Source organism: Geotrypetes seraphini, chromosome 1, assembly GCF_902459505.1.
Source record: "Geotrypetes seraphini chromosome 1, aGeoSer1.1, whole genome shotgun sequence".
Classification (NCBI taxonomy): domain Eukaryota; kingdom Metazoa; phylum Chordata; class Amphibia; order Gymnophiona; family Dermophiidae; genus Geotrypetes; species Geotrypetes seraphini.
In genome coordinates this window covers 433,801,573-433,820,564 of record NC_047084.1, presented here as the reverse complement: position 1 = coordinate 433,820,564, position 18,992 = coordinate 433,801,573, and the positions used below count along the sequence as shown (strand labels likewise).

The 18,992-nt window shown below is 44.3% G+C and overlaps 1 protein-coding gene across 3 annotated transcripts in view; it reads left to right on the top strand.

Annotated features, from left to right (window-relative positions):
• The window catches only part of FOCAD (focadhesin), a 471,722-nt gene that overhangs the window by 127,107 nt on the left and 325,623 nt on the right, over window positions 1-18,992 (top strand). For all 3 annotated transcript variants that reach the window (XM_033919504.1, XM_033919495.1, XM_033919513.1), the window contains 2 exons: window positions 405-492; window positions 11,869-12,065. In XM_033919504.1, the coding sequence (XP_033775395.1) occupies window positions 405-492; window positions 11,869-12,065 (285 nt within the window). The remainder of the gene's footprint in view (window positions 1-404; window positions 493-11,868; window positions 12,066-18,992) is intronic.

The window sequence follows — 18,992 nt, the reverse complement described above, 5'->3', positions numbered from 1 at the left end:
AGCATTTACATCAGATTTATGGCTGATTTAAATGGTATATCTAAAATATTTAATTTGTTATAATGCAAAGGAAATAGATACCATATAGGCCCCTTCCTGGTACCTAAAAATGGGCATCCCTTCATAGAATTACCCTCAGTGTATAAACTACATAGGCAAATAAGTAATATTTAAAATAAGTTTCAAGTTTATTTAAAATTTCTTATACCGCCCAATCAACCTTCTAGGCGGTGTACAAAATCATAAAAACATACTTTAGCTAAAATACAAATTTAAGATGAAGTTATGTTAAGTTTTTCAGACAAAAATAAATTAAAATATTGAACAAGCAATATAAATTGTTTGTCCTTTGTAGTTGTTAAAAGGGAATACTGAAGTTTTTATGTTGCACTGTTTCTTTTCAGGACTTTCCAACTGACCAGGTTTTAATTGGTGTAGGTGTGCTTTTGCTGCAGACTCCAGCAAGTCAGCAGAAGCCAATCCTGATTCTAGGTAAGAGGTTACTAGCTAAAGAAGTCTTGCAGTCTGATTTTGTAAAACCTTCATGATCTAGTAATGCATTGCTGCAGCTTTATTCAATACATTATTTACCATATTAGAATGTCTAGAGACATTATTTACCATATTAGTATGCCTAGAGAACCTGTGCTTTTCCAAAATGGAACAATGATGTCTTTATTTAGTTAGAATAAAAAGCTGATTTATTGTTGCCATTAACAGATCTAGAGGCTATCTTATCACATATAAGCACAATGCCTATGAAACCAGGCAGAGCCCAGTCATTCTGGTGGAACTAACTGCTAGCCAGGATGTTAACCATTATTAGAGAGTTAGTAAAAGAATGATGATCTAGAGCTGGACGTGTGTTATGTTATGTTCAGACTTGTATCCCGCCAAATTCTCACTTAGTGGAGTTCTAGGCAGGCTACAAGTGTTATACTAGAAACAGTCTTAATACATATAGACTTAATAAATTGTTGACAGGCATATTACATAAAAACCTAAATATATTTCTTGTGCAACAGGACTGGTAGTCTTGACCAGTGGGTTAAACCCTCATTAGCCATGAGGGTTTTAGAGAACCCACTATTTTGTTTTCATGCTTCACTTCCCATCACTCTGGGATGAGCTTCACCCCCTCAGTCTTACTTTCTACAAGCGAGGAGTAGAGACCACTTCATAGCGCAGTTCATCAAGTGCATGTTGGAATCCCATATGGATGTTTCTAGTTTTGACAGGGTGAAGTTCCTGCCCAGGCCAGCAGAGGGAGCCTGAGCAGTTGAAAAAAGAGCTAATCTGCATACCAAAAAGGCTGCTAGAACCTTTTTGCTCACTCTGAAGGAACAGGTGCTGAAAAGGACAGGTCCCAAGCAGCTAGAAGTGACAATGACTGCTCGGCCTGTTCACACAAGTTCTGGATATCCGAAGAATTTTGATTCGCTAGTTGAAGGCGACCAATGAGATCTGGCTGTCTAATCACCTCTTCGTACTTAAGAATGTAGCACTTTGGAGTTCGGCATCGAAGGCGACAATATCCAGGTGGATCAGGATGGCCACCTGTATTGGATGTGGAAAGTAGTCTCCAGTGGTGATGAAGGTGCACTCTACTTGCAGCATTACATCATCTTGGACAGAGTCTAGAGCAGTCTCACCTGCAGAGATTTTCAGGGCAGCCACTTGGTCCAATTTCCACAAATTCACTAAGTTTTACAGGATGGATGTAGCAGCAGGGATTGGATAGACACCACTTTTGGGTCTTAAGTACTGACAACTGAATTATCTGTCCCACCCTAGGAACCTGGGACTGCTCTGATATGTCTCACTGGTTGCACAGGAAGGAAGAATTAGATTTTTACCTTGCTAATTTTCTTTCTTGTAAACAGGAATAGTAGTCTTGATGCCCGCCCTGTCAGATGTATACTGGCTTCTTTTCTGTTTTAGTCATGCCTGTTTAGTCAGATGTCTTGTTTCTTTCTCCTACCCAGTAGGGTCAGGAATGCAGACTAATTTTAAACACTAAGCAATAGAACTATTGTTGCAGATGGCACACAGGTAGGTGGCTCTTTTTGTTTCCCCTTGTTTGTTTCATTTAGTAATGGTTTGAAAGCATCGTTGTTAAATGTTTCTGTTTAGAACACAATGTAACAGGAGATGGTGCCTTACCAAGGACTCAATACGATGGTCAGAGGCCTGCTTCAGGAGTCTAAAATTAAAATAACATAAATATATGCAAAATATCATAAATAATATACACTTTCAAAATAATAATAATAACTTTATTATTTTATACCACCATAACCAAAAGTTCTAGGTGGTTTACACTAAAAAGAGCTGGACAATCAGCGAAATACAATAATACAGTAAAAAATACAAATATTTATAAAATAGAATTTCAATAATAAAACTCACTAAGTAATAAACTTATCGAACAAAGTGATCTTAATTAATTTCTGAAAATACAGCAATAGGATAACATAGCTTGCTGAATACATTTACCTAACCAAGATTGTTGCCTACCAGCTTGAAATGCTAGGGTCCTGTCTAAGAAGGTCTTATATCTACACCCATTAATTTTTGATTAAGGAAATAAGTAGAAGTTTCTAGTTTCTCTTGATGGTCTATGCAACACAAAATGAGGAAAAAGGTAAGCTGGAGATAATCCTGATATCAGCTTAAAGCAGATACAGGAAAATTTGAATAATACTCTTGCCTCCAAAGGCAACCAATGAAGCAAACGATAATATGGACTAATATGGTTGTTCTTTTTTAAACCAAAAATCAATTGAACAGCCTGTATTCTGAATTATCCTTAATTTCCTTAGAATTTTTTTGGGTGCTCCTAAATAGATGATGTTACAATAGTATAACACAGATAAAACTATTTTTTTATGGTTCTTAATTTCACAATATAGAAAAGCATTTTTGTACCACCAAGTTTGTGTGTTCTGCTAGTGTTAAATGTCAGTCTAGTGTGACTCCCAGAATTTTGATAGATTTAATAATCGGGTAGTCATGACTATTAAGATCAAGCAATGAGTTTGTTATTTTGTCGTTGGGACTAGCCAAAAAAAGTTTGGTCTTTTCCGTATTGAGTTTCAGTTTAAATTAATTGCCCACTGTTCTATCTGAGTCATAATAGAAGATATCTGGTTTAAAATTTCAGTGGTAAAATTATTTAGAGGGATTAAAATAGAAATGTTATCTGTGTATATATAACAAGGCTGGCAAAAAACACTGGAGACGCATAGCCAAGATGTGAGTGAACAGCTTGTAATCAACCCCCCAGTAAGGAAATTGGCCTGTAAGACCTGCAAACCGTAGGATCCTTTCCCGGCTTAAGCAGAAGCGAAACCGCTGCCGGACAGAGAGAGTACGGCAAACACCCTTCCTCCAAAAAAGAGTTAAATAAGCGTGTAAGCGGATTCACAATATGAGATTACATTTTTTTATTTTTAAAAAAAGGGGAGAAAAACCGTCCACATCAGGGGCCTTGCTGGCAGACAGATGTTTAATAGCTGCTAAAACTTCCTCAGGTTGGATAGGGGAGGAGAGCCACTCAGCATCCACCTCCACCAACTGAGGCAAGTGCACCCCCATAAGAAAAGCCTCAATCTCAGTTTCCGAGGCCGAGAACTCCGGAGTATACAAAGTACAATAAAATGTCAAAAAAGCAGCATGAATGTCAACCTGCTCAAATTGAAGGGTCCCCTCAGCATCACGAACCCCAAGTGATAAGATGCCGGGCTTGGGTCTGTCTAAGCTGGGAGGCCAGAAAACGGCCCGCTCACCCCCCCCCCAACCCACCCCACTCAAAGTACTTCTGTTGCCGATGTTGCAAAGCCCACGCCATGTCAAGCTTCTGAAGATCCCTTCTACAAGCAGCTAAAGCTGCCCTCCCTCCCACCCAAAAGAAGAATTCTGCTTATGTCTACGTTCAAGCCAGCGGAGACGGGCCATCAACTCCAGCTTATGGGCTGCCCTGCATTTGTTACGATAGGAGCCTCATGAAATACAACAGCCCCGCAGAGTCACCTTAAAACTTTCCCAAAGCACACTATAGCTGACCTTACCAGTATCATTAATAGCAAAAAAATCCTTAACATCAGCCCCTAGCAAGGGGAGCACACAGGGGTCAAGGAGAATAAAATCATTCATCTGCTATTTACAATAGCCCTTTCTAATCAAACCCGCACAAAGTACCATCATGAGGGGGGCATGATCAGAACTCTTGACAACTTGGCTCAAGGGGTGAACCACATATCAATTCTGGTGTATGAATTATGCAACGCTGAGTAGAACGTGTAGTCCTGCACCCCAGGATGCTGAAAGCACCATGCATCCACCAGATCATGACAGCGAAGAAAACGAAGAAAGGCGCGACGGTTCCCCCAAGCATAATGGATAGCCGAATTAGAATTATCCTCCTGGGGATAACAGGTAAGGTTGAAGTCCCTTCCGATCAATACAGTACATCAATATAGTACATGATCTAGCAACAAACGCTCCAAAAGCACAAAAAAGGCACTTTAGCCAGCACTGGGAGCATACATGTTCAACAAACTATATAAGTGCCCATCCATCTCACCTGTAACAAGAATGTACCGCCCCTCAGTATCTCGAATCACCTCTCTTAGTGAAAATTGAATAGTTTTATGAATAAGAATACCCACCCATGTGTCTTCCTATGAATCTTATTTGAGGCAAGAAAAACAGAAGGATAAGCACTATGGGATAACAATTTTTCATATCTAGGTTGGAAATGCGTTTCTTGAATAAACCCCACCGCCACTTTCAGGTGGTTCAATTCTTTAAACAGTAGGCTACTCTTCTGTGGAGTATTCAAACCATGAACATTATACGATAATAATTTATGGTCAACCATTGTCGCCCAGTGGAATATAGCAGTAAAAGGCTACCAACAAGCTCCAAGCTGCCAAGGGAAACACTTCACTCAAACTCCCTCGCACTCGCCAAGCAAACAGTCTACAACCATACTCCCAGACACACACCCACAAACACACTCGGTTCCCTACCCCCCACCCAACTCTCCTCCCCTACTCCACCCTACATGGTCCATCCACCGAAGTACATGGAAACCATGCTCACAGAAAGTGTAGAGAAACAGCCCCCAAAGACCCCCCAATGTATACAAATCAGAAAAAGCAAAGATCAGCCCCACCACCCTCAACAAGAAAAAACAGCAAACAACCTAAACAAAAACAGAAGAAAAAAGAGACCAGGGCTCACATGCCTACATAAGTCACCAAAGTAGCCCTCAAGGAGAGGCCATGTTGGAGGGGCGGCGGACCACAGCAGATCTGGTCACTTTCTGCCAACTCAAACCCTGCACCAATTTAGGCACAGGTGATCGCTACGGCAATGGTGGCAGCTCAGAAGCCTGTAGAATTCCTGCCTCCACCAGTCAAGCCCTCACATCCACTACCATGACTGCCGAGCAGGTCTTGCCTGCATGAGTAAAGGCCAAGCCGATGAGATACAGCCAGCGATATCGGATGTTGCGCTCCTGCAACAGCTACGTGCAATCCCGATAGGAGTGATGGCGAAGCAAAGTTGCTGGAGCCACATCAGGATAAATGTAAATGTCAACTTCTTCCTATTTGGCCTTACCTCCCTGATGCGGGACAGCACGCAGCATATGATCTTTATCCAAGTAGCGATGAAAGCAGGTCACGAACGTATCGCGGCGTTGATTAGCATCACGCAGCACCGCGATGCAATGAACCAGATCAAGCAGGGGCTTTCCCACCTCCACTGGGGTGCTTGCAGTCTCCAGAGCCTTGATACAGATATACTCTATGTAATGTAGTGTAATTTATTTCTTATATACCGCTAAACTCCGTTAGGATTCTAAGTGGTTTACAGAAAAATAGACAATAGGGGGCATTAAAATTATAAGTAAAATAGGTACTTAGAAATTCCCTTACTGTCCCGAAGGCTCACAATCTAACTAAAGTACCTGGAAAAATGACAATTAGTAGAGTAATGAAGAAATATAAATAGAGAATAGATGAGAAAAATAAGAAAATAAACATTCTAATAAGACTACAATGATCTAAAGGACTTTGAAAGGTTGAAAAAAGAGGGGAGATAAGAATAGATGCAGAGGGAGAACCGTTGAAGCAATAGAATTCTGGGGAAATTTAAATGAAATTTGAATGATAAAATAAAACAAAATAAGTGGTAAAACAATAAGTGAGATTAAAAAATATATCATAAACTAAAAAGAATTGAAAATAAAATCAAAACAGTCAAAACTGAAATCCAGCTTGAACGGGCCCCCGAGCCAACCGTTGGTCCGATGGCCGGACTGCAGCACTCATCCGTCGGCTCTCCCCTGCTGGAATGGGGGAGGAGTGAAGACAGTGTCGGGTGCCCCGCTGGAACGGGCCCCCAAGCCGACTGTTGGTCCGATGGCCGGACTGCAGCCCTCCTCCGTTGGCTCTCCCTTGCTGGCTGGCATGCTCTATCACCTTCATATACCGGGCATCAGAAACAGTGTCAGGCACGCCCCAAAATAGGAGGTTGCAGTGGCATGAGCGGTTGTCTAAGTCCTTCAATTTCAGTGTAGTGGACTCCGCTCGTTCCTCCAAGGCCGCGACTTGGTCTTTCAGCTAGGCCATTTCAGTTCCATGGGTCTCTAACACTGTTTCCACTTCTCCCAACTGGCTCCTAATTTTGTCCACATCCTGCTTCAGGTCCGTGCGAACAGAGGTAAATTCCTATTTTAGCTCCTGAAACCAGCCACACAGTTCCTGCCGCAGATGTGGCAGGGAAGTCTCCGGTGGCTGATCTGAAGCAGACCCGCAAGCATGTTCCGACGCCATCTTAGGATCAGGTTTAGAGGGCCCACTCAGGAGAAGCGAGGAAAAAGCTTTAATATCCAACTGCTTCTTTCAAGTTGCCATTCCTTCACTCCCAGACAGTTCACAAACCTGCGGGGAATCCGAATATCGCGCAAGGAGATGAGGGCTCATATAAAACATCAAATTAAACATCGGGGGCCGCGGAGCTATCTCTCTAGACTGCCATGAGCCACGATAATGTCACTCCTCCTCTGTAGATGCTTATTTTTTTATCTACTTCTTTTGAATCTGCTCTGGTTCCTCTGTTATATTTCATTTTTGGATAATATTGAAGTTTTTTAGGTTGTATTTTTTTGATGTTGTTTTGAGTGTGTGGAGCTATTGCTTCAGGATAATGTGTACCTGTCAATTGTATGATTCATGTTTATTATTTATGTTGCCATATGGAAACCGCTGAGACTCCAGGTGGTATGTAAATTTTTAAAATAAATAAATAAAAATATATTTTTGTTTAAAGCTACAAATTGTAAATGTACAGTGCTATATTTTCCATGGGTATTGTCTCTATCATGTGTTCCTAAATGCTGGATGATCTAAATACTAGCACATTGTAAGTAGTAAGGTTGGAATGTTGCTCTTACGGCCGTTCTGTCATATCATTGTAACACTGTGACATTCTATGGAGCTTTCAAATGCATAATCACAAATTAATAATGACACCAGAACATACATTGTTAACTTCAGTGACACTAAAATTGATAATTCATTTTTTAAAAATTAAAAAAGTGTCATGTTGTTCGTTACATATGTTTAATTATATGTCCTAGGTATTTGATCATGCAGACCCCCACTACATCTATCTTTATAGACCATATTGTCAACCAGAAATACATCCAAGTCAGAAACGTCGAAAACAAGACCTTTTGGACATGGGCCTCTTTGGTTGCACCCTCTGGTGTATCTCCTAGGATCCTAACACTATATTACAAGGACATAAGAACATAAGAAGTGCCATCTCTGGATCAGATCTTCAGTCCATCAAGTCCGGTGATCCGCACACACGGAGGCCCTGCCAGGTGTACGCCTGACGTAATTTAGTCACCCATATCCCTCTATGCCTCTTATAAGGAGATGTGCATCTAGTTTGCTTTTGAATCCTAGGACAGTCGATTCCGCAATAATCTCCTCTGGGAGAGCATTCCAGGTGTAAACCACTCTCTGCGTGAAGCAGAATTTCCTGATATTTGTCCTGAACTTGTCCCCCCTTAGCTTCATTCCGTGTCCTCTTGTTCGTGTCAAATTGGACAATGTAAATAATTTTTTTCTGCTCTATTTTGTCGATTCCTTTCAGTATTTTGAAGGTCTCGATCATATCCCCTCGTAGTCTCCTTTTCTCAAGGGAGAACAATCCCAGTCTCTTGAGTCAATCCTCGTATTCCAGTTTCACAATACCCCTTAATAGCTTCGTTGCTCATCTCTGCACCCTCTCCAGCAGTTTTATATCCTTCTTTAGGTTGGGAGACCAATGTTGGACGCAGTATTCCAAGTGGGGTCTGACTATTGCTCGATAAAGCGGCATTATGACCCTCTCTGATCTACTCGTTATTCCCTTCTTTATCATGTCCAACATTCTATTTGCTTTCTTTGCCACAGCTGCACATTGTGCTGACGGTTTCTGGGTCCAATCTATCAGTACACCCAGATCCTTTTCTTGTTCTTGGTATAACTCTATATGAGCCCTTAGGGAGGCTTGCCTTCTGGATCTTACAGTCAAGATTGTGTTTCTGGTGGCGATTACGTCAGCGAGACGAGTTTCTGAGTTACCAACTCTGTCTTGCAGGGAACCGTTGTTTATGTTTACAGAAACAGGGCTCTCCTTGTGCATGATTCCATCCTTCTTATCAAAAGTAGTCTCTGCCTTCCATGTCAAACAGGATGTCTGCCTGCTTTCTACCATAAAAAAAAGAACAAAGTGTTGCATTTGCTGGATGCCAAGTGAGTGCTTCTCCAGTTCCGCAAAGCTATCAATGAGTTTTGTGTATTGGATCACCTATTAGTTCTAACCAGTCATGCAAAGAAAGGGAGGCTGGCATCTAAAGCCTTGATTTCTGGATGGATTGAAAGCACTCTCCACTAGAGCAGTCGCTACCTCATGGGCAGAGACTTGGGTGGTTTTGGCAAAGGAAATCTGTAGAGCAGCTACTTGGTGTACCCCTCAATCCTTTACCAGGTTCCATAGGGTGGACGTAGCAGCCAGGAAAGATGCTGCTTTCGGGTCTTCCATTTTGAAGGCAGGCTCAGTGGGTCAGCCTGCTTTAGTATGTCCCTAGCATTCAGGACCACTAGACACATTGAACTATAAAGAAAGATTAGGTTCTTACCTTGATAATCTTTGTGGGTGTTTCTCTCTGCTTTGGTATGTCACCTTTCATTATGACTCATATGTCTCTTACATCAGAAGGAAAGATTAGGTACTTACCTTGATAATCTTCTTTCTGGAAAAAGTACATACAAGTCCTGACACCCTGCCATCAGTTTGGAGTTTGCCTGCCTATTGCTCGATAAAACGTGTGTCCAGAGCTGGAGATTTTCTCCTGACAGTCAGATGATTACAAAAAAAAGTGTATAGTGTTAAGTGAGACTCTAAGAGCTCCATAAGTTTAATGCTGATTGTATTTTGATGGTAGGTTTCTGTTTGTTCTACCTCCATCGTTTGCGGTGTTGTTTAACTTTGTAAATTATTTCTTAAAGAGCAAAACAGAAATGTTTATAGTAGGGAGACTCACTGTTTCCCCCTCCTTATTTCTCTGTTTTAGTGCTGTTCGATTGCTTTGGTACTTTCGATATATTAAGGGGAAACGACCCACAAAGGAAGCAGTGGGTCTATTGGATGATCATGGACTAAAGGGCAAAGCCATCGCCAACAAACTGAACGCATTTTTTGCTCTGTATTTACCGAAGAGGATACATACAACATGCCAGAAGCCGACAGGCTATACGCAGGAAACGAAGACGGGAAACTGACAGGGTCGACGGTCAGTCTAGAAGAGGTATACAGGCAGATCGATAGGCTTAAAAATGATAAATCCCCAGGACTGGAAGGGGGCATCCATCCAAGGGTAATCAAGGAACTGAAAGGGGCTATAGCTGAACTGCTTCAACTAATAACCAATCTGTCGATCAAATCAGGAAGGGTTCCGGAAGACTGAAAAGTGGCGAATGGTACGTCGATCTTCAAGAAATGTTCAAGGGGAGATCTGGGAAACTACAGACCGGTGAGTCTGACGTTGGTACTGGTAAAGATGGTAGAGGCGCTGATAAAGGACTGCATCATTGATCACCTTGACAGATACAATCTGATGAGAACCAGCCAGCACGGTTTCAGCAAAGGAAGATCTTGTTTGACGAACTTACTGCACTTCTTCGAGGGAGTAAACAGGCAGATAGACAAGGGTGACCCAGTCGACATCTAATATCTGGATTTTCAGAAGGCGTTCGACAAGGTTCCGCATGAACGGTTACTTTGAAAAATTGCGAGCCATGGAATCGAGGTTGGCGAATAGGAAAAACAGAGTGGGGGTAAATGGACAATTCTTGGACTGGAAAAGTGTCACGAGTGGAGTGCTACAGGATTTGGTTCTTGGACCCATGCTCTTCAACATATTTATAAACGACCTGGAAATTGGTACGACGAGTGAGGTGATTAAATTTGCAGATGATACAAAGTTATTCAGAATAGTGAAGACGCAGGAGGACTGCGAAAACCTGCAACCTGACATAAACACGCTCGAGAAATGGGCCGCGACATGGCGAATGAGGTTTAATGTGGATAAGTGTAAGGTGATGCATGTAGGTAACAAAAATCTTATACACGAATACAGGATGTCTGGTGCAGTACTTGGAGAGACCTCCCAGAAAATAGACTTGGGAGTACTGGTCGACAAATCAATGAAGCAGTATGCTCAATGTGTGGCGGCGGCGGCAAAAAGGGCGAACAGAATGTTAGGAATGATTAAAAAGGGGATCATGAACAGATCGGAGAAGGTTATCATGCCGCTGTACCGGGCCATGGTACGCCCTCATCTGGAATACTGCGTCCAACACTGGTCACTGTACATGAAGAAGGACACAGTACTACTTGAAAGAGTCCAGAGAAGAGCGACTAAAATGGTTAAGAGGCTGGAGGGGTTGCCATACAGTGAGAGATTAGAGAAATTGGGCCTCTTCTCCCTTGAAAAGAGGAGACTGAGAGGGGACATGCTCAAAACATTCAAGATAATGAAGGGAATAGACTTAGTAGATAAAGACAGGTTGTTCACCCTCTTCAAGGTAGAGAGAACGAGAAGGCGCTCTATAAAGTTAAAAGGGGATAGATTCCATACAAACGTAAGGAAGTTCTTCTTTACCCAGAGAGTGGTAGAAATCTGGAAAGCTTTTCCGGAGGCTGTTATAGGGGAAAACACTCTCCAGGGATTCAAGACAAAGTTAGACAAATTCCTGCTGAACCAGAACTTACGCAGGTAAGGCTAGTCTCAGTTAGGGCTCTGGTCTTTGACCTAAAGGCTGCCGCTTGAGCGGACTGCTAGGCACGATGGATCACTGGTCCGACCCAGCAGCGGCAATTCTTATGTTCTTATGTACAAACTGAAGGGGGCTCTATGTAAATTTTATCCTTCTGCAATCAATTCACGAGTATGAGAATATAATCTATCTATTGTCAGGATGCGTACAGTATGTCCTTTTTCCAGAATGAAGATTATCGAAGAAAGTACCTAATCTTTCTTTAGTTTTAGTAATAGATAATCATTCAAACCATAAGTATATGTTTTTGTATAGTAATAGCATGTTTCTTTACACTATCAACAATCGGGGAATACTTATTAAAAATAAGGGTTTTTTTTATTTTTATTTATTTTTTTCTATAAATTTAAAACTGGTTTTGATTGATTGTTTGCATTTAATTAAAGATGCATGTGTTTCTGAACGTTTGTTTTGGAAGCATACAAGATTTACTGCTATTTATTTATTTGTTTTTCTTGAATAGCTCAGAAAATCCTCTTGTGTTCAGAAGCCCATGAGATACCTACCCTGGCTTCTGTACTGGTGATGCCACTCTTGCAGATTTTGTCCTCTACAGCATCATGTGATTCCCAGGAGGACGCAACCACCTCCAGGCATCAATTGGCTATATCTCTTTTGGAAATGGTACAAAATGAACACAAAATGGGAAAAAAAGCACAGGTAAAATGTTGTTGCTTCCATATCTACCCCTTTCTTCCATTTTTCATTGCTTTTGGTGAGATTTGATCTAGCTCAAGAGAGATTCCTTTTTTTAATAAAAGAAATTAAGTTCTGTTTGATTGAGCAACACTTATTTTGATGAGGGAAGGTCACTTTTAAAATCATTGTTGTTCTTATTTCAAACAAGTTATCAGAAAGCAGGTTTAATTGATTTACCCTTCATGCTTCCAGACCAGCTCAGATGCATGGATATATGCTTTCTTACCAGCAGATGGAGAATGAGAACACTGGATTGATGACCTCTGTGGCCTGGTCAGTCCACAGCTAGCCAGTGCTTCTCAGTCTCCAGCAGATAGTAAGCTATTCTATCCCCATAGATTCTGTGCATTGTATTATTTTGTAATTGTAGTTCCAGCATATAAACTAATTACAATTATCTCCCTTGAGGAGTTGGACAGAAAAATCAGGAGAGTGAACTGGATAATTTGAATTCTCCAGATAGTTTAGATCTTACTACTTTAGATCTCAAAACTTTAACACTGTCGCTAAACTGGTTGTAGACTGCTTAGCCTGTATGCATTTTAGCGATGGATTATCAAAAAGGCTTATTGCGGTCTTTAGCAAGATTTCTAGCAGTCTCCAACACTGCCATGCTTCGGTGAATTCTTAAAAATCGCTGAGTCATTCTCAAAGAGTGGCGTCAGCTTTTGGTGACAAAAATTAGCGACTGTGGCAAGTGTTTTGACTGTGGCTAATGAAAAAAAGAAAACTCACTTGGCAACAGGAGAGATGCCCAATTTCTTCTGCTGCCAAGAAACACACCTCCAGCACCCCCTCTGTAGTGGGAGAGATGCCCAATCTCTCCTGCCGCCAACTGACACCCCTCCAACTCCCCTCAGCAGTGGGAGAGATGCCCACACTATCCCGCCACCGCGCAACCCCCCCATTGCTTCCAATGCCCCTACCCTCTCTCCCTTACCTTACTTTCAGACGGCTGGCCAGAGGGATGCCTACTCCCTCCGGCCAGCTGACTTGCCTTTTTAAAAATGGCGGGCCTTCCCCTCTCCGGTGCATCCTGGGATGCATCGGGGAAGGGCCTGAGGCTTTGATTATCCCAGGTTGTAAAAGGCCCCTCCTATGAGCGTCGGGAGTAGTGCGGAGCATTCAGCGCGGCTCCCTGCACTAATAACAGCTATCGCGGTTTAGTAAAAGGGGGTGTTAAGGAGGTAATTGTTATGGTATGTTAACAGCCATAATGCTTGTTATTTGCCCTTTAATGTGTTAAATTGCAATAATGTGCATTACATTTCACACAATATTATTTATCGTGGTATTTATAGTATTGAGCTTCAGGGCATGCAAACACCTTTTATTGCTATATAAATCGTGTTATCAAAGCTTGTTGTGATTATTGCAAGCTGCTTTATTCCTGGAGGAGCTGGCATTATTTTTCTTGGCTAGGAGCTTCAGACCACTACCCTGTGGTCCGATGCTTCTAGGCCACATCTTGAAGGGGGACTGACCAATCAGTGTTGATTTACATTGCCTTCAGGAGTCCTCACCACATGATTATCATCAACCCTCCCATATGCCGTCCCCTGGCCCACTTTTTCCACATTCCTGTGGGCCTGCTAGTTTTGGTTTCACAATGATGCCTGTGATCGCTAGCGATAATATTTATTGTACTACTGCTAATGGTAATGCTGCTGTATTAAGTCAAAGACCCTTAACTATGGCAACTTGATCCCTAGCAGTGGGGGGGGGGGGCTGTTCTTTGGGAAGAGGGATGATAATATTGGGAGGGGGTTGAGGGGATTTATAATTGATTGCTTGGCCTCTTTATGCTTCCTCTGGACAGCAAAGTTGATTGCTCTTCATGTGCCATGAGAGTGAATAACCTGTGGTACTGAGATGCTGTGGGTTAGTACCTCCTGCTTGTAAACCAAGGTGTGGTAAAAGGCTGACTTTTACCACACCTTAATGTTATATTCAGCAGTGTCATACAAGTTCTGCCCTGACCAACTACAGTATATCTTCTCTAATCCTCTTCTTGCCTGATGTTTCCAACAAATAATAGTAGTAGTGTCTCTTTGATATGACATTCAATTATGAACAGCAAGCTTATAAACAAAGAAAAGAAAACCATAAACACATAGCTAGAAATCTATAGATTTTCTTTCCACTGACTCTTCAGAGCTTTTTTTTTCTTGGATGCAGCATGTTTTTCAACAATAGCTCCACTGATTGAACATTCCCTCAGCTACAATAGCTCCTTTTTGGCATTTATCTTTTCTTTTGTGTATGCATTATTATCCTGGATCCTGATTTTTCTTTGGCTTAACCATTTGCTGACCCTTTGCTGACTTAATTTCTCCTCTTTAAACTAGTCATGGTCAGTGGTCATTCAGCATCTGAGACATCTTTTGGCAGACTTGTTAACATATAATACTTTGAATTTACCCTCCTGGTTTGCTTGCTTGTTTTATTTGTTTAAAGATTTATAAGCCACCTTTCCAGGCAAACAAGAGTTGTCTAAAATGGTGAACAGTACTTGGTAATAAAATAAATGGAAATAAAACAATCATTAACAAAAATAAATATATGCAGTAGAATAAAGAATTAAAGAAAAATCCAGAAAGAACAACATTTCACAGCTGAAAACTGGTTATAAACAGCCTAAGAATGTTTTCAGTGGAACAGCCAAGATCTCATTTTTTTTCTTTACAAATGTAGGTACTTTATAGCTCAGTTTCTTCCTGTTGTAATCTGGAGTTTATTCCACAATTAAGGAGGAATATCATCAAAAATCATCCATTGAGGCAACAAGGTACCACTTCTGGATCACCATCAAAGCATTGATCTACATCGCATTGATCCTCCAGTGGGCAGCGACACTCCATCAGCGATGGTCTATATCGAGCCATAGATGTACTTCATCGATGCATTGTCATTCTTCATCAAGACGATCTGCTTTGAGGCACCGTCGCTTCTCTTCAAGTCGTTCTCATGCTTTGAGATATCGCAAACCTATTCATTGGTCTTTTTCACCTAATGATGCTTAAATAATATGTACCGGAATCACCCTTATGTAGGTGCTTTAGGCCACCTAATGCCACTATGGGCATGGCTAATGCCAGAAGTGGCATTAGGTGACCTAAAGCGCCTACATAGGTGTGATACACAACAAAGATAGGTGCTGGAAATGTAGGCCTGGAAAACCCTGACCTACATTTCCGGCGCCTATCTTTCGTGAAAGCATGATTCTCTATAGAGCTCCGTCACGTGATTGACACGCGATCAGTAGCCACTTTTTAGGTGGCTGCAGATATCGGCACCCTATAGAGAATCTGGGCCTGAGTGATTATACGGAAGACATTTAAACTGTGAGCTCTACAGTCACTCTTTCTTCATCTCAGAGTCATAATACTGTGTGCTACTGACGTGTGCTTTTAAAACAGAGAATAGTGCAGTTTATGGAATCCAATGAATTACAAGACCTGAAGGAACATTGATTCACTAGATGAAGGTCTTGTCAGACAAATTTGATCAATTTCTTTGACTGGGTGACCAGAGAATTAAGTAAAGGGAGAGCGCTAAATGTGGTGTATGTAGATTTTAGCAAAGCCTTTGACAGTGTTCCAAACAGGAGCCTAATAAATAAACTGAGTTCCCTCAGTATGGGCCCCAAAGTGTTAGACTGGGTCAGGATCTGGTTGAGTAGAAGGTGACAGAGGGTAATGGTCAATGGAGATTGCTCTGAGGAAAGTGATATTACTAGTAGTGTGCCTCAAAGTTTGATTCTTGGGCCTGTTCTTTTTAAATTTTTTCTAAGCAATATTGCTGAAGGGCTGCTTGGTAAGATTTGCCTCTTTGTGGATGATTCCAAAATCTGCAATAGAGTAGACATGGAAAACATGAAGAAGGACCTAGTGAAGCTTGAAGAATGGTCTGAAATTTGGCAGCTAAATTTTAATGCTAAGAAATGCAAGGTCATGCATTTGGGCTGCAGAAACCTGAAGAAACGGTACAGTTTAGGGGGTGAAGAACTTTTGTGCATGAAAGAAGAGTGGTACTTGGATGTGTTTTAATGTGATGATCTTAAGATGGCCAAACAGGTTGAAAAGTGAAGGTGAAAACTAGAAAGATGCTTGGATGCATAGGGAGAGGAATGGCCAGTAGGAAGAAGGAGATATTGATGCCCCTGTATAAGACTCTGGTGAGACCTCATTTAGAATATATTGTACAATTCTGAAGACCGCACTTTCAAAGAGATATAAACAGGATGGAGTTGGTCCAAAGGAAGGCAACTAAAATGGTTGATGGTCTATGTCATAAGGCGTATGGGGACAGACTTAAAGATCTCAATATTTATATTTTCGAGGAAAGGCGGGAGAGGGGAGATGTGATAGAGACATTTATTTATTTTTTTTGAAAATCATTTTTATTAAAGAAGCATCAAGAGAAACAAATGAATTACAGAAAGAAAATAGCAACCCAGAGCAGCATCAAAGAAGAATACAACGGTCAGCAACAAAGCCACATAGCATAGCAGAGAAATGCATATACATCTGAGAGCAAAAATCAGGTCATGTCTCTCTTCAGCTCCACAAATTTTCAATACAACAGTACAACAGACCCACCCCAGGATTTCCCCCCAGCAGTGGCGTACCAAGGCGGGGGCGGGGGGGGCGGTGCGCCCCAGATGCCAGCCCTGAGGGGGTGCTCCCGGCCTTGCCGTTCAGTCCCCCCCACCCCCGAAGGACCACTCGCCCCACTGACCTTCCTGCACCACCTGTGAAGCAGGATCGCGACATCAGCGATCCCTGAGCTGCTTGGGCGCTGCTTCCTGCGCCGCGGTCCCGCCCCTCCTCTGACGTCAGAGGAGGGACGGGACCGCGGCGCAGGAAGCAGCGCCTAAGCAGCGCAGAGATTGCTGATGTCGCGATCCTGCTGCGGCTGCTTCATAGGTGGTGCGGGGAGGCCAGGGGGGCGAGCGGTCCTTCGGGGTGGGTTGGGGCATCAGGCCTTCAGGGTGGGACGGGCGGGCAGGCAGGCAGGCTTTCAAGGGTGAGGGGGGACAGGCAGGCAGGCAGGCCTTCAAGGGGGGACAGGCCTTCAAGGAGGGGGACAGGCCTTTGGGGAGGTGTGCAGACCTTCAAGGGGTGCAGGCCTTCAAGGGTGAGGGACAGGCCTTCAAGGGGGGGGCAGGCAGGCCTTCAAGGGGGGGCGGACAGGCCTACAAGGGGTGGGACAGGCCTTCGGGGGGGGGTGCAGGCCTTCGGGGGGGGGTGCAGACCTTCAAGGGGGTGCAGGACTTCAAGGGGGTGGACAGGCCTTCAAGGGGGGGACAGGCAGGCAGGCCTTCAAGGGGGGACAGGCCTACAAGGGGGTGGGACAGGCCTTCAAGGGGGGGACAGGCCTTCGGGGGGAGTGCAGGCCTTCGGGGGGGTGGAGGCCTTCGGGGGGGGTGCAGACCTTCAAGAGGGGGACAGGCCTTCAAGGGGGGGACAGGCAGGCAGGCCTTCAAGGGGGGACAGGCCTACAAGGGGGAGGACAAGCTACAAGGGGGTGGGACAGGCCTTCAAGGGGGGGGACAGGCCTTCGGTGGGGGGTGAAGGCCTTCGGGGGGGGTGCAGACCTTCAAGGGGGTGCAGGCCTTCAAGGGGGTGCAGGCCTTCGGGGGGGTGCAGGCCTTTGGGGGGGTGCAGGCCTTCGGGGGGGGTGCAGACCTTCAAGGGGGTGCAGGCCTTCAAGGGGGGGACAGGCAGGCAGGCCTTCAAAGGGGGACAGGCCTACAAGGGGGAGGACAAGCTACAAGGGGGTGGGACAGGCCTTCAAGGGGGAGACAGGCCTTCAAGGGGGGGGACAGGCCTTCGGTGGGGGGTGAAGGCCTTCGGGGGGGTGCAGTCCTTCAAGGGGGTGCAGGCCTTTGGGGGGGTGCAGGCCTTCGGGGGGGTGCAGGCCTTTGGGGGGGTGCAGGCCTTCGTGGGGGGTGCAGACCTTCAAGGGGGTGCAGGCCTTCAAGGGGTTGACAGGCAGACAGGCCTTCAAGGGGGGACAGGCCTACAAGGGGGGGGACAAGCTACAAGGGGGTGGGACAGGCCTTCAAGGGGTTGGGACAGGCCTTCAAGGGGGGGGACAGGCCTTCGGGGAGGGTGCAGGCCTTCGGGAGGGGTGCAGACCTTCAAGGGGGTGCAGGCCTTCAAGGAGGGGACAGGCAGGCAGGCCTTCAAGGGGGGACAGGCCTACAAGGGGGGGGACAAGCTACAAGGGGGTGGGACAGGCCTTCAAGGGGGGGACAGACCTTCGGGGGGTGCAGGCCTTCGGGGGGGTGCAGACCTTCAAGGGGGTGCAGGCCTTCAAGGGGGGACAGGCCTTCAAGGGGGGGGACAGGCCTACATGGGGGGGGACAGGCTACAAGGGGGTGGGACAGGCCTTCAAGGGGGGTGCAGGCCTTCAAGGGGGAACAGGCAGACCTTTAAGGGGGGACAGGCCTTTGGGGGGGACCCTGGTTTAGAAGTACACGGAGGGAAGGGGGTGTTCAAAGAGACGTGCATATGCCAAACTTTGGGGTGGGGGAAGAAATAATGGGTCTGAAAATAGAGGAGAGGGAGAGAGATGATGGACCATGGGATTTAGGGAGGGAAGGAACAGAAAGGGAGAGAAATTGGACACAAGGGATGGTGTGGAGGAGGGATAGAGATACTGGATAGGAGGGTAATTAGGAAAAGAAAGGGAGAGATGGTGGACTCTGGGGTGGTGTGGAAGGAGGGAGAGATGCCGGATGAAAGAGTAGTTAAGAAAAGGTGGATCTGTAGAGGGAGATGAAAAAAAGGAAAGATACCAGACTTCCTGGGAAGGGAAATGGAAAGGGAGGACAGAGTTGGCAGATGGATGGTTAGCATGCAGAAAGAAGGAGACCCTGGC